At 44.2% G+C, this 23,354-nt stretch overlaps 1 protein-coding gene across 8 annotated transcripts in view; it reads left to right on the top strand.

The window, feature by feature from the left end:
• Positions 1 to 23,354, top strand: part of LOC117346428 (serine/threonine-protein kinase TNNI3K) — a 278,321-nt gene that overhangs the window by 96,792 nt on the left and 158,175 nt on the right. For all 8 annotated transcript variants that reach the window (XM_033915962.1, XM_033915967.1, XM_033915964.1 and 5 more), the window contains 2 exons: positions 8,559 to 8,697; positions 21,766 to 21,910. In XM_033915962.1, the coding sequence (XP_033771853.1) occupies positions 8,559 to 8,697; positions 21,766 to 21,910 (284 nt within the window). The remainder of the gene's footprint in view (positions 1 to 8,558; positions 8,698 to 21,765; positions 21,911 to 23,354) is intronic.

Below are 23,354 nucleotides of genomic sequence, written 5' to 3'. Positions count from 1 at the left end.
ATCTCCTGAGCCAACCGTTTATTGCTTGTAGTTCGCTCTGCCTCCTTACGTCTGCTCTCGGTACTGGCAGGATCTCTGAGAAGGCTATCTTCCTTGCTCTCAGTTTCAGTTTCCTCCCCAGGATCCTGGTCTTCGGGGGGGGTGTAGGCCTTTGGGGGTGCAGACCTTCAAGGGGGTGCAGGCCTTCGGGGGGTGCAGGCCTTCAAGGGGGTGCAGGCCTTCAAGGGGGGACAGGCCTTCAAGGGGGGACAGGCCTACAAGGGGGGAGACAAGCTACAAGGGGGTGGGACAGGCCTTCAAGGGGGGGACAGGCCTTCGGGGGGGTGCAGGCCTTCAAGGGGGGGACAGGCCTTCAATGGGGGGACAGGCAGGCAGGCCTTCAATGGGGGGACAGGCCTACAAGGGGGGACAGGCCTTCAAGGGGGGACAGGCCTACAAGGGGGGGACAAGCTACAAGAGTGTGAGACAGGCCTTTAAGGGGGGTGCAGGTCTTCAGGGGGGGTGCAGACCTTCAAGGGGGTGCAGGCCTTCAAGGGGGGGACAGGCAGGCAGGCCTTCAAGGGGGGGTACAGGCCTTCAAGGGGGGCACAGGCCTACAAGGGGGTGGGACAGGCCTTCAAGGGGGGACAGGCAGACCTTTAAGGGGGAACAGGCCTTTGGTTTAGAAGTACACGGAGAGAAGGGGGTGTTCAAAGAGACATGCATATGCCAAACTTTGGGGGGGGGAAGAAATAATGGGTCTGAAAATAGAGGAGAGGGAGAGAGATGATGGACCATGGGATTTAGGGATGGAAGGAACAGAAAGGGAGAGAAATTGGACACAAGGGATGGTGTGGAGGAGGGATAGAGATACTGGATAGGAGGGTAATTAGGAAAAGAAAGGGAGAGATGGTGGACTCTGGGGTGGTGGGGAAGGAGGGAAAGATGCCGGATGAAAGGGTAGTTACAAAAAGGTGGATCTGTGGAGGGAGATGAAAAAAAGGAAAGATACCAGACTTCCTGGGAAGGGAAGGGAAATGGAAAGGGAGGACAGAGTTGGCAGATGGATGGTTAGCATGCAGAAAGAAGGAGACCCTGGCAAGAAAACCAGAGCCTTGGACCAACAAGATTTGAAATATAACCAGACAACAAAAGGTAGAAAAATTAATTTTTTTTTCTGTTTTGTGATTATAATATGTCAGATTTGAAATGTGTATCCTGCCAGAGCTGGTGTTGGACTGCAAACGTGAACTAGGATTTAACAGAGAGAGGAAAAGTCCTTTTTGTTTCTTTATTTTATTTACACCACAGCGCCAGTGTGGTTAGGAGAAGCCAAAGGGGGTGAAAAAGCTATAAAACCCACCAGGAGTTTTGAAAAAATCACCCAACTGGGCAGGAAAATCAAATTGAAAAATCAATTCAATAGGCTGAATCGAATCGAAATTTTTTTTCCTGAATCTGGCAGCATTAGTTTGCGCTACTGTCTTAGACTTTAGGACCTGGGATTGGGGAGAGATGGCATCCTCAGTACTTTATAATGCAAATGAAACAAGGATTTGGTCAGACTTTTGAAGGGTCTGCAGAAAAAAAATATTGTATAGGCCGGGGCATGAGACAGCAGGAAATGGGAACTTTTCTTCCTTCTATTTTTGTGAATGGAAAGGCTGAGGATGTCAGAGAGTTCAGTTAAAATATGTGCTTTATAAGAAAATATAATGTGTTTTATAAAGTTTATAGCATAGCTGGCCTACCCAGTGAGGTGTTCCTAGTGGTGATGGTGGCAGCGTGTCAATGTGTCAATGAGAGGAAGAGGTGGTCTGGGAAATTTTGCTGAGCAAACTCCGGGCCCTTTTCCACCCCCCAGTTAGTCCACTCCACTCAACTGGTTCACACACTGAGTGGGTCTTTGGGTGTTGTTTTGGGATCTCTTCCAGTGGTTTATCAGTATCTCCTTCTGGTCCAAGGAAGGAAACTTTGTTATCCTTAGCATTGACCTACAGAATATGTTTGTAACAGCGCTGCTTGTGTGGCATTAGGCTATGTAGTGATCGAATGAAAAAAACAGACCTTTGCACATTTTTGCACAATATGGTGGATGTATGAGGAGATTCACATTTCCTGCACAGCTAAGTCCATGTGAAGTTACCTTGTGCTGTATTTGATATCTAGCAAGGTCTCTGTTTGAAAGGAAAGATCTAAACTTAAAAATGAAGTGGCCAGAAGTTATGGTAAAAACAGATAGTGTAGCTGGTTTTAAGAAAGATTTGGACAAATTCCTGGAGGAAAAGTCCATAATCTGTTATTAAGACATGGGGGAAGTGTCTGCTTGCCCTGGATCGGTAGCATGGAATGTTGCTACTCTTTGGGTTTTGACCAGGTATTAGTGTCCTGGATTGGCTACCATGAGAATGGGCTACTGGGCATGATGGACCATTGGTCTGACCCAGTTAGGCTATTCTTATGTTATGTTCTCATCTGTAGGGGCCTTTGTTTTCACTTCTTATTTTAATGTATTTTTTTTCTGGGAACTTATCAGTGTTTTTTATAATGGGAACAAAAATGGAAGAGAATTAATGTGTGTGGGATGAGGGGGTAACTAATTTCTTCAGCTAAATAATTCAGTCCATTTCAAACAGACATAGGAGAACTCACGCACCATTCACACACCCTCCAACCAAAAACGTCAAAAGAAAAAAACTGTTCGACAACCTCCTAGCCATTCGAGCTGCAACACTCGACCCCCAACTCTACAACCTATTGACCTTGACCACAGACTACAAAACCTTCAAAAAAGAAATAAAAACCCTTCTATTCAAAAAACACATAAAACCGAACTAACACAATCAGAACTGTCCCAAGCATCACCTGCAACTACTCCATATGTACTTCTGATGTCATGACAATTCAGACATAATTTATGTTATGTTATGTACGAAGGAAAATTATAGAGACCACCCCCGGCAAAAGAAAAGATGTGATAGTAGTAAAGGCTGCAACATAAGCAATATCAGCAACTCATTTCTTAGTATTGCAACGGAAAGTGAAACGACACAAAAATCCATACGAAAAAGGAGATTATCGCTGAAAAATAGCTGGAAAGCGATGACCACAAATGCTCGCAGTCTAAGCAACAAAGTTCATGATCTGCAAGCCCTGATATTAGAGGCAGATCTAGATATTGTTGCTATCACAGAGACATGGTTCAGTGAATCACATGGATGGGATGCAAACATACCGGGATATAATCTTTTTAGGAAGGACAGAGATGGTCATAAAGGTGGAGGAGTAGCTCTCTATGTAAAGATCAATATCCAAGCGACCGAAATGCAAGGGACCTGGGGAGAGGAAGAAGCGATATGGATTGCTCTGAAAAGAGAAGATGGAACTTCTATCTACGTGGGTGTAGTCTACAGACCTCCGACTCAATCGCAGCAAATTGATAAGGATCTGATTGTGGATATCCAAAAGTTTGGAAGGAAAGAGGAGGTTCTGCTGTTGGGAGATTTCAACCTGCCGGATGCGGACTGGAATGTTCCGTCTGCGGAATCGGAAAGAAGTAGGGAGATTGTGGATGCCTTTCAAGAGGCTCTGCTCAGACAAATGGTGACAGAACCCACAAGGGAAAAAGCGATATTGGATCTGGTCCTCACAAATGGAGAGAGTATCTCTAATGTTCGAGTGAGTGCTCACCTGGGTATTAGCGATCATCAAACGGTTTGGTTTGATATAACGGCTAAAGTGGAGAGCGGCCGCATGATACTTAAAGTCCTAGATTTCAAACGTACAGACTTTAATGCAATGGGAAAGTACCTGAAGAAAGAGCTGTTAGGATGGGAGGACATAAGAGAAGTGGAAAGACAGTGGTCTAAGCTGAAAGGAGCGATAAAAATGGCTACGGACCTTTATGTGAAGAAAATCAATAAAAACAAGAGAAAAAGGAAGCCGATATGGTTCTCCAACCTAGTGGCTGAGAAAATAAAGGCGAAAGAGTTGGCGTTCATGAAATATAAAAAAACCCAAGAAGAGGAGAGCAGAAAGGACTACAGGGTGAAACTGAAAGAAGCCAAGAGAGAGATATGTTTGGCAAAGGCACAGGCGGAAGAACAAATAGCTAAAAATGTAAAAAAGGGAGATAAAAATTTTTTCAGATATATTAGTGAAAGGAGGAAGATAAAAAATGGAATTGCTAGGCTAAAAGATGCTGGGAACAAATATGTGGAGAGTGATGAGGAGAAAGCAAATGTGCTAAACAAATACTTCTGTTCTGTGTTCACAGAAGAAAATCCTGGAGAAGGACCGAGATTGTCTGGCAAAGTTACACGAGAAAATGGAGTAGATTCTGCGCCGTTCACGGAGGAGGGTGTTTATGAGCAACTTGAAAAACTGAAGGTGGACAAAGCGATGGGACCAGACGGGATCCATCCCAGGATTCTAAGGGAGCTCAGAGAGGTTCTGGCGAGTCCTATTAAAGATTTGTTCAACAAATCTCTGGAGATGGGAGTGATTCCTGGGGATTGGAGGAGAGCGGATGTGGTCCCTATTCATAAAAGTGGTCACAGGGATGAAGCAGGAAACTACAGGCCGGTGAGCCTCACTTCAGTTGTTGGAAAAATAATGGAAGTGTTGCTGAAAGAAAGGATAGTGTACTTCCTTGAATCTAATGGGTTACAGGATCCGAGGCAACATGGCTTTACAAAAGGTAAATCGTGCCAAACGAACCTGATTGAATTTTTTGATTGGGTGACCAGAGAGCTGGATCGAGGACATATGCTAGATGTAATTTACTTGGATTTCAGCAAAGCTTTTGATACAGTTCCTCATAGGAGGCTGTTGAACAAACTTGAAGGGCTGAAGTTAGGACCCAAAGGGGTGAACTGGGTCAGAAACTGGCTGTCGGACAGAAGCCAGAGGGTGGTGGTTAATGGAAGTCGCTCGAAGGAAGGAAAGGTAACTAGTGGAGTCCCTCAGGGTTCGGTGCTGGGGCCAATCCTGTTCAATATGTATGTAAGTGACATTGCTGAAGGGTTAGAAGGAAAAGTGTGCCTTTTTGCAGATGATACTAAGATTTGTAACAGAGTAGACACCGAAGAGGGAGTGGAAAATATGAAAAAGGATCTGCAAAAGTTAGAGGAATGGTCTAATGCCTGGCAACTAAAATTCAATGCAAAGAAATGCAGAGTAATGCATTTGGGGATTAATAATAGGAAGGAACCATATATGCTGAGAGGAGAGAAGCTGATATGCACGGACGGGGAGAGGGACCTTGGGGTGATAGTGTCCGAAGATCTAAAGGTGAAAAAACAGTGTGACAAGACAGTGGCTGCTGCCAGAAGGATGCTGGGCTGTATAAAGAGAGGCGTAGTCAGTAGAAGGAAGAAGGTGTTGAGGCCCCTGTACAGGTGAGGCCCCACTTGGAGTATTGTGTTCAGTTTTGGAGACCTTATCTGGCGAAAGACGTAAGAAAACTTGAGGCGGTCCAGAGGAGGGTGACGAAAATGATAGGAGGCTTGCGCCAGAAGACATATGAGGAGAGACTGGAAGCCCTGAATATGTATACCCTAGAGGAAAGGAGAGACAGGGGAGATATGATTCAGACGTTCAAATACTTGAAGGGTATTAACGTAGAACAAAATCTTTTCCAGAGAAAGGAAAATGGTAAAACCAGAGGACATAATTTGAGGTTGAGGGGTGGTAGATTCAGGGGCAATGTTAGGAAATTCTACTTTACGGAGAGGGTAGTGGATGCCTGGAATGCGCTCCCGAGAGAGGTGGTGGAGAGTAAAACTGTGACTGAGTTCAAAGAAGCGTGGGATGAACATAGAAGATTTAGAATCAGAAAATAATATTAAATATTGAACTAGGCCAGTTACTGGGCAGACTTGCACGGTCTGTGTCGGTGTATGGCCGTTTGGTGAAGGATGGGCAGGGGAGGGCTTCAATGGCTGGGAGGGTGTAGATGGGCTGGAGTAAGTCTTAACAGAGATTTTGGCAGTTGGAACCAAAGCACAGTACCGGGTAAAGCTTTGGATTCTTGCCCAGAAATAGCTAAGAAGAAAAATAAAAAAAAATAAAATAAAATAAAAATTTTTTTTAAATTGAATCAGGTTGGGCAGACTGGATGGACCATTTGGGTCTTTATCTGCCATCATCTACTATGTTACTATGTTATGTTTGGAATATAAGAAAATTTTCACTGCCTGTTTCTATTCTGACCATTTATTCCGTTTCATGGTCATTACAAAAAATATTTTTTTACATGGAGGGGGTGTCAAAAAATGATGGGCCCCGGATGCCACATACCCTAGGTACGCCACTGGTCCTGTGCCTCCACCATCCTGCAGGCCTCCTCGATGAACTTCTCGAGTTCCCTAACTTGTTCTGTAATGTGGTCCTCTCTGGCGGTGTCTTCCGTTGCCCAGCACTGCTCCTCTATGGTGCAGAGTCCCTCCAGTTCCTGTACTCGAACCTGCAGTCTCCCAACCTCCTTCTTCAGGCTATCCAGTTCCTGGCATCGACTGCATATGTACGCCTGCCTCCCGGAGGGGAGGTAGTCATACATATGACATTCGATGCAGTATACTGGGTAGCTCTGCTGGGCTCCTACTGCCTCCATTTCTTCTATCCTGTTCCTATGTCCCACGGTGCGTATGAGTGGTGCCTGGCGCGCAGATAGCTGAAAGAGTAGAGAGAGAGAAGAGTGAGAAGAGAAGAAAAGTACCTTAGATTTTTGCTGCTGGGCTGCCTAGGATCCTTCTCAAGGCTCCTTCGCAAAGGTGCTCTTGCTAAGGCGAGCGCCTTTGCCGCTCGCCTTCGCTGCGCGCCGAATGGCTGCGCGCTGTTGGCCCCTCCCCTTTTAAGGGGGAGCTCCGGGTCTGCTGCCGGTGATGTCAGGGAGTGGGCGGAGCTAACTCTCGCCTCAGCCCCTCACCCTCTGCCTCTCTCCTGCTCCTTCCCTTCTGCCTCCACGTGTCTCCTCTGTCCTGCCTTCTGCTTCTCTCCTCAGCCCTCTCCTCCTCTGCCTGCCCCGATCTCAGAACAAGCTGAAAGCAAGCTGATCTGCGATCCTTAGCCCCTCCCCTTTTAAGGGGGAGCTCCGGGTCTGCTGCCAGTGATGTCAGGGAGTGGGCGGAGCTAACTCTCGCCTCAGCCCCTCATCCTCTGCCTCTCTCCTGCTCCTTCCCTTCTGCCTCCATGTGTCTCCTCTGTCCTGCCTTCTGCTTCTCTCCTCAGCCCTCTCCTCCTCTGCCTGCCCCCCCCCCCCATTGACGGAAATTAAGACAAGCAAGCAATGCGGGTAAGAAAGGCAACGGGAACAGTAATTGTGCAAGTGGTACTGCTTGCCCAAAGCTTCCCTCTGATGCAGCTTCCTGTTTCCGCCTGGGCGCATGGTGGGGTGGGGTGTGGCAGGGGGCCCAGTGTACTTGTGTGCCTAGGGGCCCTCGACGAATTAATCCTGCCCTGCGTAGGTTATTACTTACACTCATGCTTAAAAAATACTGATGCAGACATTTTCAACAGCTCTAGGGCTGGTGTAAATGTCCATGCCACCCCTTAGACCACTATCATATACAGTGGAACCTTGGTTTACGAGCATAATTTGTACCAGAAGCATGCTCGTAAACCAAAATACTCGTATATCAAAGCGAGTTTCCCCATAGGAAATAATGGAAACTCGCTTTGATACGTTCCCTCCCCCCCCCCCAAGGCCAGCGGTGCTGCTTCCTCCCCCCACTCGCAAAGACACCCCCCCCCCCCGTGCGAACCGGCACCCCCGCCCAAACAACTTAAACTTACATCCCCGTCTGGCACCGGCATGCAGCCCTCAGGATGTGTCCGTGCCGCTAGAAGATCTTCCTGCTTCTGCCGGCCTTGAGCATGCATCTGCGCATGCTCAAGGACTTCTAATTCTCCCTCTCGCCGAGATTCACGGGGCCTTTGCGAGCTAGGGAGAACGATGCTGGTTATCGGGGGCGGGGGTGCTCGCAAATCGAGTCAACACTCGGTTTGCGAGACACGTTTTGTGAGAATGTTTTGCTCGTCTTGCAAAACACTCGCAAACCGGGTTACTCGCAAACCGAGGTTTGGCTGTACAGACAAATAGACTCCTACTTGCCTATCTCAAATTTAGGAAGATTTTGAAAGGTTTTTTTATTGAAGAGATTTTTTATGTAATAAGTGATTTTTGTTAAGGGATTCCTAGGTACTTCAGAGAATATTTTCTCTTGCATTTTAAGGGGTCCTTTTACTAAGGTGCACTAACCGATTGAGCAAGCGCTAAATGCTAAGGCATCCATTATATTCTATGGGCGCCTTAGCATTTAGTGCACGCAAATCTTTAGCGCATGCTAAATCGGTTAGCACACCTTAATAAAAGGTATCTAATGAAAAATAAGTATCTATATTATATTGCATATTATTATTATTAATAAAATAGGCTTAACATAGACACCTTAAACAACACTTTATGTAAGCAACCTCTTATAAAATTACTTTCAAAAATGTTTGACCAGAATGTATACAATGACACCTTCTTCCTTTGGAGGAAATTATCTTCACTGGATTTGCTGAAACATTTTTAGGTTACCCGTCTCCTGCTGAAGTTTGGAGCAGACGTGAATGTATGTGGAGAGGTTGGAGACAGGCCCTTGCACTTAGCTTCAGCCAAAGGATATCTCAGCATTGCAAAACTTTTAATGGAAGAAGGAAGCAAGGCAGATGGTAAGACATTTAAGAAACACAAACACCCCCACCCCCCCCCCTTCTACAAAGCTGTGCTAAATCTCTATGGGCTTCAGGGCCGTTACCCCGCAGAAGCCGCTAGCGTGGCTTTGAAGAAGAGGGGGAAAATTTCTATCATGTTTTTCAGAACTTTACATGTTTTATCATTTGCAATATTAGAATTAGAGAGCTGTACAGGGTTGGGGAACTGTGGGAATCCCACAGAGCCCATGAGATACCAGCGGGTATTGAAATAGTTACCACAGGATTCCTGTGGGGATAGAAGAAATTATCATGGGATTCCCATGGGGATGGTAGAAGCTAATATGGGAGCACCAGACTGTGGCTTGAAACATTCATTGGTTAAATGGTGAATGCCAACCATAAAACATGGGAGATTTGGGGTTAGGAGGAAACAGAAGACTGCAGCAAGTAAATAATAGCATTGACTCCTGCTGGTGTGGGTGGGGATGGAGAAGATTAATTGGGGGATGGAATGGATCTTAGCTTGTATGGGTGTGTATGGGTTAGATTCCATTGGAGATAGGCAGGGATGGGTGAAATTTTTGTCCCTGTGTAACTCTAATTCGAATATGCCAGCATATTGTATAAGGTACTGTAGTGCTTCTTTCAAGAAAGGCCTACTTTAATAGGCTACAAATGGTTTTGATGCCTCCCTTTGGAGACAAAGATCATTTGTTAAACCAATATACTGTACAGTTTATGAGGGGCCGCTGGAAAGTTCTCAGCCCAACCAAGAAGAGAATAATGTGGAGCCATGAAAATTACAAGTTATTACACACTTTCGTTTCATTTCATTAATATTGAAACGGAAAGTGTCAAGAAAAGTATGGAATAACTTGTAAGTTTCATGACTCCACATCATTCTTTTCTTGGTTGGGCTGAGAGCTTTTCAGTGGCCCCTCGTACAGATATGTAATTGAAAAAAGCAGATTAAAAAGATTGTGTGTTGTGTTTGATCAATAAATATTAATTTTCCATGAAAAAAAATAGAAGGCTATGAAATCTGGAAACAGAAATCCTGTAATGATAATCCAGTTTGTTATTATTTAGCATGGGGTTCTCTGGACAAAATTTAATCATTTTAATATAAGAGGGGAAAGAAGTATATCGGGAGAGTGATGCTATTTACTTATTTGTATTTTACTTACCACTTTTCATTGGTAATTCGAGATAGTTGGATTCAGCACAATAGGTTGGAATATTCACCTCTTAGGCTTTAATTCTATACATTGGCACCTCATTTTAGGTGTCACAAAGGGGTGTGGTGGGCGCTTGGAATGCTCTCCCGGAGGAGGTGGTGGCAGAGGCTACTGTTCTGGGTTTCAAACGCAAGTTGGATGCACACCTTCTTGCAAATCATATTGAGGGATACGGGAAATCTGGGTCTCCAACAAGGAGCACCTAAATGGGCCTCCGTGTGTGCAGATCGCCGGACTAGATGGACCTTGGTCTGTTCCGGTGAAGGCATTTCTTATGTTCTTATGCTCTTATTATAGAATACTAGTGCAAAGACACATTGGCACACTAAAATTTATGCATGCCTGCTTATGACAGATCAAGCAGCATAAGTGGATGTGTCTAAAAGAGCCATGCAACATGCACAACTGATAATATTCTATATGGCGGTCCCTTCTCGGAAGAGCTTACAATCTAACTTGAACAGACAGATATGACCTATAGGGTTGGGGATGCAGAACCCAAGGTGAGAGGAGTTAAGAGTCGAAAGCACTCTCGAAGAGGTGGGCTTTTAACTGAGCCTTGAACACTGCCAGAGACGGAGCCCACCGTAGGGATTCGGATAGCTTGTTCCAAGCATATGGTGCAGCAGGTTAGAAGGGATGGAGTCTGGAGTTGGCAGTTGAAGAAAAGGGCAAGATAGGATAGACTTACCAATTGAGCGAAGCTCATGGGGGAGAACACAGGGGGAGATAAGCGAAGAGAGAGGGCATCTGAGGGTGTGCATTTGTAGGTCAGTAAGAGGAGTTTGAATTCTATTCGGAAACAGATAGGAAGCCAATGAAGTGACTTTAGGAGAGGGGTAACGTGAGTGTAGCGGCTCTCGCGGAATATGAGTTGGGCACTCTTTATAGTAGGGTTAGGAATGGATTTAGATGTCCCTTTATATTTTAAAGGTACATCTTTTACTGTGGTTAAAAATTTTAAATATGTGGGAATATGGGTTGATTCTCGTCTTACCTTAAATGAACAGATTTCAGAAATTATGAGAGTTTTTGTGTTCTTTAATCCCTTCATTCTATTAGACATTATTTTGATAATAAAAATTTTCATACATTAATTCATGCTTTTCTAATTTCCAAAACTGATTATTGCAATATAGGGCTCCTTTTACAAAGGCGTGCTAGCGGTTTAACGCGCATAATAGCGTGCGCTAAACCGCCAGACGCGCTAGCCGCTACCACCTCCTCTTGAGGAGGCTGTAGTTTTTGGCCAGCGCCGGGGTTAGCGCGTGATGAAAAGTTAAAGGAGCCCATAGTGTATGCTGGATTATCAAAGTTTAATATTAGTTGACTTCAAACATTACAAAACGCGGTTATAAAACTTATGGGTCATAAAAGCAAATTTGATCATGTTACGCCATTATTTCTTTCTTATCATTAGAAATATAGAAACATAGAAAGATGACAGCAGAAAAGGGCTACAGCCCATCAAGTCTGCCCACTCTATTGACCCACCCCGTTAAGTCTGAATGCTAATGACCTAGTTCTTTAACTCAACCCTCGTAGGGATCCCACGTGGATGTCCCATTTATTCTTAAAGTCGAGCACGCTGGTTACCAATATCATAGAGGGCTCCTTTTGCAACATGCACTAGATGTTAATGCCAGCATTGAGCTGGTGTTAGTTCTAGCTGCATAGCGCGGGTGCAGCGCGCTAAAAACGCTATCACAGCTTTGTAAAAGGAGCCCATAGAATTCAATTCAAAATTTTAGGGCTTCTTTTACGAAGCCGCGTTAGCGGCTTTATCGCACACAACTTTTTAGCACACGCTAACCCCGCGCTAGCCGAAAAGCTACCGCCTGCTGAAGAGGAGGCGGTAGCGGCTAGCACAGCCAGCAAATTATCACGCACTATTATGTGCGTTAAACCGCTAACGCGGCTTCGTAAAAGGAGCCCTTAATGTTGGCACATAAATCATTTAATTTGCAACAACCATTGAGAACATTGAGATTGATACAAGATAATAAGTTGGTAATACCATCAGTCAGAAGGAGAAAATGGGAATTCACCTGCTCAAAAGCTTTTTTTTCTATTTAGCGCCAAGTTTATGGAATCAGCTTCCAAGTCAGATTCGTTTGGAATTGAATTTTAAAGGCTTTTAAAATTCATTTTTGAAAATGTATTTAATTTAGCATTCAGACAAGATATTCCTCAGACTGATCATATTTATTGATCTTTTCCAGGTAATACTCAAGGATTAACTTGCAAACACAGCAAGATAAAATTGTATTTCTGGATTTAGATAGGTCTCTTCCTGTATTTAATGGTGTTCTTTTTTATTTCCATGATATATTTTTTTATCGTAAACCGCTGTGAGCAGTTGTAGGCTACGGCGGTATATCAGATTTGAATAAACATAAGCATTTATGCATGTAACCACCATTAATGCCAATTACATGTATGACTGTTCTATAAACGAAAGGGGTCCTTTTACTATGCTCTGTGTGCTTACCGCTGACAAAATGCCTTACTGTGTAGCACACTCAGGCATCCTATGGTTATTATGGCATGTGCTACCCATGCACTAAAAAGTAAAATTTAGTTTTTAGTGCTGGGGGAGATAAGGAGGTGGAGAGTGCAGTTACATTATTGCACACCAACTGATTAGCATATGGTTAGTGCCCAATTCTATAAATGGTGACTAAAACAAAATACGAAAAAAAACTTGGCAATAACTACAGAAAGAGCCGTAGCCCCACACTATATAAGCCAGAAAGGGGAGAGTTCCTGAAAGTTTAGTGAATAAAGAAAGTGCAATAAAGAAAGAGACCTCAGTACTGGGGAACTGCAATTGGTCAATCAACTAGCAGTATAACCCCAGGCAGACAACTCATACTGACTGATTGCTGTATTAAAATCTGTTTTTAATGTATTATATATAGTTTCTTTTTTTATATACTATGTAAAACTGCCTTGATATTTGATAAAGCGGTATTTCAAATTTTTAATAAACCTGAAACCTGATCTTTTGACTATAACCTAAATGAGTTTACCCCGTACATCATTATGTCTCCTCTATCATCTAATATAATAAAGCCTGTCACCTGCCGGGGTCCCGGGAAGCTTGTGGAAGACCACCGACAGGCGGCAGCACGACCCTGGCGTGGCTCCCAAAGTGGAAGACCTCACTGGTGTCCCAATACTTTGGGCTTCGCTAAAATAAAGCACAGCGAGCCAAGTCAAATAAAAAACAATGTTCAAAGTTTAATTTGTCACCAAAACACAATGATTAGAAAACCAAAAAGTCATATAAGGAAGCACTAGCGTACACTCTTCCTTTGGTTCCAAAAAGAAACACACAAAAAAACCAGATTTCTATCTTTCAAACAGTTCAATGAAAGAACAGCAGTTCTTAGGTTAGGTAAGTTCACAGTCCAGGTTCTAGGGCTCCACCCCGCACTGAACCACAGTCTCAGCAAGAGAACACAAAATTAGTCCCAAAAAGTAAAAGTCCTTAAGAATACTCTTGAGTCCTGGACTTTTAATCATATAATCTGGTTTCTTCACCAGGCACTTAAATTTCACATTGTAAAACAAACTTCAATCATGAAAAGAAAAAATAAAACATTACTGCAGGCTCTAGTCATTCCAGCAACAATCCGTTTCCAGTCTTTCCCACTGTTGGGCAACAGAATTGCTGGTTCCCCTTTTTATTACATAGCTTTAACAAGCTCCCTCGGAATCCCACCCTTAGGTCTTCGGGGCTCCAACCCTAATTCTGTAAGTCCTTTGAACTTAAATAGGTAACTGGGAAACTACTTCACAAGCCAGCAAACTTCCTTCAGTTTCTCTGGGCTTTTGGCACAGCTGGAGTGCAGCAACGTAATCAGTGCTGGTGCAGCACTGCTCTGAGCTTGGCTTTGCACACCTAACAAAAATAGTTTTTATCAATTTTCACAACTATATTCTTATACACCCCCGTACCTCTAGTACTTAGTGAGAGGCTGCCCAGCTCACATCCATGGCTTCCTCGTTGTCAGCTTCAGGCATGGACCATTCAGCCGTGTCCATGTTTTCTGGCATACCCAGCTGCTCTGCTGGCTCCTGAGGAATGGAATCCTCACACTCCATGGGTTCCTGAGCGAGGTCTGGCCTTTGCCTGGCCCGGAGAACCTTCTCTGCCAGGTCCTCGTGTGCAGCCTGTCTTACTGCCTTGGAGGGCTGCTTAAGAGTCTTTGGGCCACACCCTGTTCTAGGTGTCTGTGTGCCTAGCTTTCATGCTCTTGGGCTACCCCCCCCCCCCCCCCCAGGTTGCTGGGCAGAATACAACTGGGAGCCTGATTAAATCTCTTAAGGGAGCTAGGGTTTTTACTGGGCCGTGGAGCTAACTTGAATTCTGGCTCCTGATCAGGTTCAGATGGCTCAGGATAGGCAGCTCTACTTTCAGTATCCCCTGCCTGATCATTCTCGGTTAATCCCTGTTCTCGGATACAGGATTTAGGCTGGGGTTTCACTCGGACATGACCGTCTCGGGGAGCGGAAATGTCACAAGCCCTAGTCGCACATGTGCACTCCACCTGCGTGCTCCCGTTTTCCGTGCGCTGTAGGGACCCGCAGGTAGGAGTGCGCATGCGCAAGAGTCTTGCCATACAAAGAAAATCACACAGCTTCATACTTATTTGATGGCCGTACAGTACTCTCTCCCTCCCTTCCTGTAAGTTGGCCGTCGCCGCCGCCGCCGCCGTTCCCTGTAAGAACACTCCCTTAATGTATTTTTGAATTTTATTTATAAGTTCAGAGATGCGGCGGTGGCTCCTCTCACGATCCCCGCCTCCGTCGGATACGCAGGCAGGGATCATGAGAGGTGCTGCCGCGGCAACTATAAACTTACAAATAATTTTGCCAAGGTTTTCCTGTTTTAACTTCTGCCTTGCTCCCTGTTCCCTTAATGCTTTTACAAAATGTTATTTGCATTTCACAGCACAAGCAACTTTACTTTCTGTCGGAGTTACAGCATTCATGTTCTATGGTTGCCATAACAATTTTTCGTATGTGCAAGTTCGGTGCACGTAACTTCGCTTTTAATCGAGTGTCTAGTGACGGTTTATTTTCCACAAGTCACTCTGTGCCTATTTACTACTTTGCCGATTAAATACTCCATACTCTGCTGGTTTATTTCATAACAACTATTCTGTGCCGGTTTGCAGTTACTGTACGATCAAAAAAAAAAAAAAAAAAAAGGTAAGTGAGAGAATGGGTCTATTCCCACAAAACACCCCTGACATCTCCACACACACAATAAGAAGGTGGCAATCAAACACACACAGAAGAACAGGGGGCAAAAAACACTGCACAAGGAGAGAAACACACACACACACAAAAAAACAAACAGCTGCCAATGAGACACTGAAATAAAGAAATACAGACAAGGAGATAGACAGATACATACAAAAAAGGACAGAGGGCTAGAGAGACAGATTGAAAGGAAAAAAAATGCACAAGGAGAGAGAGACACACAGAAAAAAAAACCAACAAAAGGAGAGAGATAGGAAAAAAAAATGATAACCAAGGAGCGAAAAAGAAAAAAAGACAGACAGCGGCTAAGGAGACAGAAAGACAGACAGACAGATCTATTCTAGTACCCGTTAATGTAACGGGCTTAAAGACTAGTGAAAAATATAATAATAGAGAAAACCTTTCAATGTGCTCTTCTTCATTTATCAAATTACAAGTTTCTTTAAAACTACTTGTCCTCAGTTTTCTTTCGCTGCTCAAACCAAAAAAGCACCAAAAAAATAAATGCCGAAAAAAACAATCTATGTGAAAATTCAAACTTATGTGAGTCCAAAGGAAAATAGTCGCTGCCCAACAGAGCTCCGTTTCGCTATCTTCTTCAGAAACAAGAACCCATTAATCCGTCTTGAACAATGGCAGATTATAGTCCATCTTTCCAAAGCGATAAATGACCTGCCAAAAATAGCGTGAGTGGAGAATTTGAATATAACTTTCTCCCCCTGCTCTACAATGAAATTAATGAGAGCACATTGAAAGGTTTTCTCTATTATTATTGGTATTTTGTTGAATTGTTTTGGGCAATATTAGGTCCAGTTTTTAGGCCTTCAATTAAAAGTTAGGCACACTTTATAGAATCGCACTTAGTGGCATGGAAATGACCCATGTAAGAATGCTCTAAAGCACGTTTTTACTGCAAAATGCCTCTTCTATTAAACTGCGCAAGCAATTTCTATCGCGGAGAGCCGCACTGAATGGCCCACGCTGATCCCGATGCTCATAGAGTTCCTAAGAGCATCAGGAGCAGCACGGGCCATTCAGCGTGGCTCTCTGCGCTAAAAACTGCTAGTGCAGTTTAATAGAAGAGGGGTTAATGTACTATTGAGACTTAAATTTATGTGCTAGCGTATAGAATTGCTTTTCTCATTTTTATGGTGTTTTTATGTTTATATATAGTTTTTAAAAAGGCAAAGAAGTGAAAACCATTCCTACTCATTAATTTTCTAGTCATGATTCAGCTTTTGTTGTATCTTGAAAATTCTGGATATTATTATGCCTCCCTCAGACACATGGTCAGGTTAAATAACCTCATGGAGGGGCATAATCAAAAGGTGATTGTAAGTCCCTTTGGGGCCTAAATCACTAGTCACCCAAAGTCGGACATGGAAAAAGTCCATTTTCGAAAAATACATCCAAAATATTTTTTTTCCCGAAAATCGTCTAACTGTATGTCTAGCCATCTGATTGTCCAGACCACTAAGCCGTCTATCTTTATACTCCATTTTTGTCCAAAAATTTGTCCAAGTCAAAAACGCCTTGGAAAAGACCTTTTGAACATGGGTGGAGTCAGCAAAGTGATGGACTAGACACCCAAACATTGCATCAGAGTAGTGGGGTACCTTACAGGGCACTGCTGTGAACTTCACTAAAAGGGTGCCACATACACATCTCACCACAACAACCTTATAGGTCATGGTAAGACCTCCCCCCAAACACCCCCCAGGACCTACTAGACCCACCTGTCTACCACCCCAATAGCCCTTATGCCTGCAGGTGCAACTTATATGGCAGTACCTAAGGATTTGGGGGGTTTTGGGGGGTGCACTGTTTCACCAGGCATTTCAGTGGTTAGAGTAGCTTATGGGTCTGGGTCCTCCTCTCCATGGTTCACTAGCCCACCCTCCCAGACCATTTAACCTACCTCTGTGCAGCTCTAGTAGGCTTTCCTATGCCAGGTTCCCAGGTGCTGATTTTATGTCGGGGGAGGGGTCAGTGATCACTGGGAGAGTGTGTAGGGGTCTGTACTTTGTCCCTGCAGTGGTTATCTGGTCACTTTGGATACCTTCTTGTGACTTAGACCTGGTTTTAGATGGCCTAAGTTACAACGTCCAAGTTCTGTCAAGTCAGTGTTGTTAAACTTTCGGTTATACATGCAGTACGACTAAGTCTAGGACGGCCCACGTCCCGCCCAAATCCCGCCCTCATCACTCCTAAAATGCCCCTTTTAGCTCTGGGCGTACTGCAGCACTGTGAAGGCCTAAGTCGTTTTTAGATACATCTAAAACCCAGTTCGATTGTCGGCACTTGGACGACTTGTCTCACTGATTTAGGCCGGTTTTTAGATGTATTTCCGTTTCGATTATGAGCCACACAGTGTTTTAATCCTTGTTGTTTTCATTAAAATGGCCATAACCTTTGAGGCATTAGATTGGGCTTTTTTACATTCATTATCATATGTATAATTCCAGCATTCACCTCAGGGTCCTGCTTGTTGAATTAATAACAGTGTAGATCATTATTGAGTCTTCAGCTCATTCTTCTAGTCATTAACTGATGGCTATGCCCTTTCTATCAGTCATTATTGCATATTTAACTAAACAACGTAGCAAGCTGGAATAATGTCCTGAAATACTGACCTTTTTAATGTTAAATATGTGGATTGGTTAGTCAATCTCAAATCAGGGAGATTATTAACTTGGAAACCATATCGTTAGAAAAGTTAGGTCATAAAATTGTTAAGGATTTGTAAAGGTCAAAATGCTAAATTACTCTGATAAAATTCATAAAATCTAGCCAGCTCCACTTCTCTACAACTGTGTCATAGGCTGTAATAAAAACCAAAAATACACATCATTAATTAACTTTCATTATAAAGATGTCAAGCGTAATACGGTGTTATAGTCTCTTTACAGTGCTCCGCCCTGAATTCGCGGTCCACGGTTTGCGGTCCCGGTCATTCGCAGTATTTTCCGATCACAAAGGGGAGGCAGGAGAGGGCAGCTGGAGAGGCAGGAGAGGGCAACCAGAGCGCCGGCGAGTGAAGGAAATCACTCGTGGTATGCTCCAATTCGCCTCTTCCTGTACTAAAGTCGGGCCTCACCAATCAGGAGCTGCGGAAAACTCCTTCGTCAGGGGTCCGAAACTTGGAAGGACAGACAATGTGAAACTTTTGAGACTGCTACTCGAAAGTATGCAGGAACCGAAAGCAGCAGTCTCGCAAGTCAGATGTGGATCTCTTGTGTTGAGCCATGTAAAACAATGTTCCAATGTAACTTCATTGAGTGTCCCCTAGACTTTGTCATTTTTGACAGAGTAAAAAAAAAAAAAATCAGTCCATTTAAGTGGTGTAGAACAGGTATAAGTGGATCGATTTTTTTTACTCCGTCAAAAATTACAAAGACTAGGGAACCCTCAATGAAGTTACAGGGAAATACTTATAAAACCAATAGGAGGAAATATTTTTTTCACTCAGAAAATAGTTAAGCTCTGGAACGGTTAGCGTAGCTGATTTTAAGAAAGGTTTGGACAAGTTCCTGGAGGAAAAGTCCATAGTCAGTTTTTGAGACAGACATGGGAGAAGCCACTGCCCTGAATCAGTAGCATGGAATATTGCTACTTTTTGAGGTTTTTGCCAGGTACTAGTGACCTGGATTGGCTATCATGAGGATGGACTACTGGTCTGACCCAGTAAGGCTATTCTTCTGTTCTTATGCAGCTTATCATAGTATGGGGAGAGTGAAGTGTGCTTGCTAATCTAACTATTTATGATTTGTGTTCTATTGCAAATAATCTTAAAGGTGCTGTAGACATCAGATGTCCTGTGTTAAATTATTTTATGATGACAAATAGTGTCACACTGAGTACAGCAAAGCTGGTGAGGCTGCCTTGATAAGACTAAGGGTCAATTTGCAATACATAAGATTATACAAGGTCTGAATTGTAAAGTCTTTATCGTGGAGCCAGTGAGGAGCCCTGTAGAGCAAGTAGAATATGATCAGAACAAATGAAAAGCTATTGATTTAAGAAAGGGATTGAGAATACTTGGAGACCATCCAGAAGCTAAATGTGTTTTTAAACTAGATTATGTGCTTGAATTGGAGGAAAAGGGAAATTTGTCTGTCGATAGAAACCTGTAGAATTTCTCTTACTGGCATAAGAGGGGCCGAAGAAATTGCTGAAAATATTTCATGCGCCTTATTGCTCTTGAAATCCCGTTCCTGTAAGTTTGATCAAAACCTACTCTGATACGATGTTGACATAATTACTTAATATTATTAGTTCATCTTTGTCACAGGTTGTTAGCTAGTTCGGTTGAGGGAAAGAGTTGTCGATGAGATACTACTTGTGAGGTATGCTAGTACCAGAACTGTGCAACATGCTACCCCCAAAATAACGCCCAATTCATATCATTCAATAAACTTCATGTTAGGAAGAATTTGTGCTCAGAGATATGAATTGTGCGTTATTTTGGGAAAGCACGTTGCTTTTCTATAGCATTATTGAACTCTACACTTCCCTTTATTACGAAGTAATAAGCCACGCCTCCTTTTTTGTGTTTGACTTAGTACCAGAGCTATGGCTATTTTGGTGGAAGGGGTGAAGCTTTGGAATAATCTGTTTGGACAACTGAGAATGAATAATAACTTTCAGAGTTTTAAAATATTATTTAAAACATGTATTTTTCTAGAAGTTTTTAAAGTGGTTAAGAAGCAGTGACTGAAGGAATGAAGCGGTTAATGGTGGTCTTCGAGAATCAATAAATAATAGTAGCTGAAAGTGAATAAATGCAAGTAAACATGAACAGCCACATAATCAAGTACTGGACAAGTGAAAAGTGAGTGTGTGACAACTATGTCGACAGTATCATAAGTACATAAGTAGTCGCCTCCGCCAGGGCAGACCAGAGGTCCATCCAGCCCAGCGGTCCGCTCACGCGGCGGCCCATCAGGCATATTGCCTGGTCAGCGGTCCCTGACTAATTTTATGCCTACCTCTACACTTATCTCTAAACCTTCCACTGCTCTTATCTGTACCCCTCAATCCCTTTGTCTTCCAGGAACCTATCCAGGTCATCAACATGATAGAGTTAGTGCTTGCAAATGGTGACCTGTCAAATGCACGCAGGAAACCGGCGCACTGACAATTCCACCATGACATTTGCATGCAGAACAAATACGCGCCGCCCCCTATGTCTTCCCATTTGCGCTCTGAGGGGGGCTTGGGGGTACCCGCAACATACTCGCGCTCTCATTGAGATGGGGTAGGGGGGAACTCCCCCCCACTACATTTACAACTCGCGCTCTCCTCCCGAAGCCTTCCCGTTTCCGCTCTTCTGCTATGAGGGGGGGGGGGTGTGGGTGGAAACACACACCCCCTATTACAGTCGCGCTCTCCTTCAGGGGGATGTTGACGCGCTGTCAATTTGAAGATTGCCGCAAACACCCCCAACTAAACTTACAATTGTGCCCCGAAAATCCTTCATGCGCGCACTTATCAGTACGCGCGTTTGACAGAGCAGAATTGTCGGGGTGCTATTGTCCTGAGCGCTATTGACGGTGTTCCCGTGCAAATTGCATGTGAAAAAAAGCGAGAGGAGAAAACAACCAAGGGGAATAAAATTTGCCAGATGCTGACTACAAAAGGCCACAAGTTCCGTATCGTTGACAATTCACTACTAAAAGTAAGGCTATGCGTCAACAATATGAGTTAAATGGTTAGGAAAGCCAGGGGGACAGGGGCAGTAGCAGCTGTGAAATACTGCTGCAGAACTAGGAAAGTTGTGGTTACTGGACCTGAGGAGAGAGAGGAGGTGGTCATCAGCTGGTGATGCTTGGGGGATCCCTACCAGCTACAGCAAGGGAGATGTTCATCTTGAGGAGGCCTATGCTCAAAGTGGAAGGCCCAACCCCCCCCCTCCCCTCTCATGGGTATGCCATTGATTGTGTTCAGTACAAAATGAAGTACTTGCTGAGTTTAACGTTTTGGGGTTTCCAGTTCAGTTTTTGTATTCATATTTCTAGTTCAAATTTGGGATCCATTGTTCTGTATTTGGTGAAGATCTGTCTGTATTTTGAGTGTAAAGAAGTCCTTTAAAGTTGTTTTATATGTTTTAGTAATGGTGGGCGGGAAAATTGGGAGAGGGGGCAGGTAGAAGAGAGGCCCCAGCATGTCTAAAACCAGCCCTGATAACAATGTATTAATGTTTATCCTTGGACAAGCAGGCAGCATATTCTCACATGTGGGTGACGTCATCCACGGAGCCTGGTACGGACGGTGGTAAAAGTGGATTACCACTTTAAGTTTTTAGAAACTTCATGACCACCCGCATGCGCGAGTGCCTTCCCGCCTGACGTTGGCTCGCGGTACCTCAGTTCCATAAGCAATCTAAGAAGCCAACCAGGGGAAGCGGGAGGGATGTGAAAATATTTGCCTGCTGCCCCCGGATAACACCTGTTATGGTAAGTACCGGTAACTGTGCTGTATGTTTGTTCATTTTATTAATCAATAAGTTACACATGGAGATGGCAGATTGAAATCTGGTAATAGCCTTGGCCTTTATCTGGTCATATTCTAGTGAACGCTCAAGATAATGAAGATCACGTTCCTCTGCATTTCTGCTCCCGATTTGGACACTACGAAATAGTGAAGTATCTGCTGCAAAGCAGTTCCGAGGTGCAGCCTCATGTGGTTAACATTTATGGTGACACACCTTTACACCTGTGAGTAAAGCAGTGGTTCTCAAACTTTTGGGGTTTGCGGCACACTGTAAAACATATGAAAATTGTACTGGCGCACTTGTGCACAAAATTAAAAAATATTAACTAAACTATGAATAAAAGTAACTAATTTCAGAAAGCTATTAATAACCAGAGAAAATTAAGCTCCCCTTTTATCAGTCATTGTAGTGAGGGCTGGTGCGGTAAATGCTCTGATGCTCATAGGAATTGAATGAGTGTCGGAGCATTTCCTGCAGCAGCAGCACCACTGCAGCTTAATAAAAGGGGGCCTAAGTGTGGTTGTCTGAAACATGAGCTTGATGTTTTTGGGTGACTTTTTTCAATGTTGCAACATACCGTATATACTTGAATATAAACTGAGATTTGGGGGCCAAAAAGTCCCAAAAATGGGGGTCTTGGCTAATATTTGGGTTATCACCCACCCTCCTGGCCTCTGCTGGGCCTGCCGTATAACCTGGTGGGGTTGGCCGTGACAGGAGGGATCCCTCCAGTCTCCTGTCCCAGCTGACTCTGCCAATTTTTTTAACCTCCTTCCCACCTCCCCATGCGTACCTTTTTGAATCCCTGGTGGTCCGGCAGTGTACTGGGCAGGAGGGAGCTTTCCAAGCTCCTGCCCAGCGCTGAGCCGCTCACTGAATGGCTGCCCCAAGTTCTCACGGGACCATCAGGGATTCAAAAAGATACATAGGGGGAGGCACGAGGGAGGTAAAAAAAAAAAAATTGGCAGAGTCAGCCGGGACAGGAGACAGGAGGTATCCCTCCTGTTCCAGCCCACCATGTCATATGGCAGGCCCGGTGGAGGTCTACAGGACATCGGGAGAGAGGGGGTACATGGTACAGGGGAGGGAGGGGGGCTGGGTGCAGAGCCTGGCAGGGAGGGGGTGATTCTGACAGGGAGAGAAGGGGGACAGGGTGGAGAGCCTAGCAGGGAGGAAGGGGGGCTGAGTGCAGAGCCTGGCAGAGGAGGGAGGTGGGGCAGAGCACAGATCTTGGCAGGACACATGAATATTAACACACACACCCCCCACACCGAGTCAACATTTTTTCCTCCTTGGGGGGGGAAGGATACCTCATCTTATACTTGGATCGACTTATATTCGAGTATATATGGTATATGAAACAAACATACCCTCATTTCATCTTCAGTGCACTGAAAGCTTTCTTTATTTTTGCATTTAATATTAGTTAGTGAAGAAAACCCTAATCCACATAGGTATGATGTAGAAAACTGAGGTGTTAGACATCATAAAAATAATAAAAGAAAGTCTGAGTTCAGTCATTCACAATGAAGTACTCACAGAAAGGGGGGGAGGGAGGGGGAACCCACAGGTGTGTCCCGTCAGGGAGGACTAAGAAGAAGATAACAGTGACTGGAGAAACACAAAGTCAGGAAACAGGCAAAGGGCACACCTGAGAGTGACTGTCC

Source organism: Geotrypetes seraphini, chromosome 12 (genome assembly GCF_902459505.1).
Source record: "Geotrypetes seraphini chromosome 12, aGeoSer1.1, whole genome shotgun sequence".
Classification (NCBI taxonomy): domain Eukaryota; kingdom Metazoa; phylum Chordata; class Amphibia; order Gymnophiona; family Dermophiidae; genus Geotrypetes; species Geotrypetes seraphini.
The sequence above is the reverse complement of the archived record's forward strand: the minus strand, read 5'-3'. Positions and strand labels throughout refer to the sequence as shown.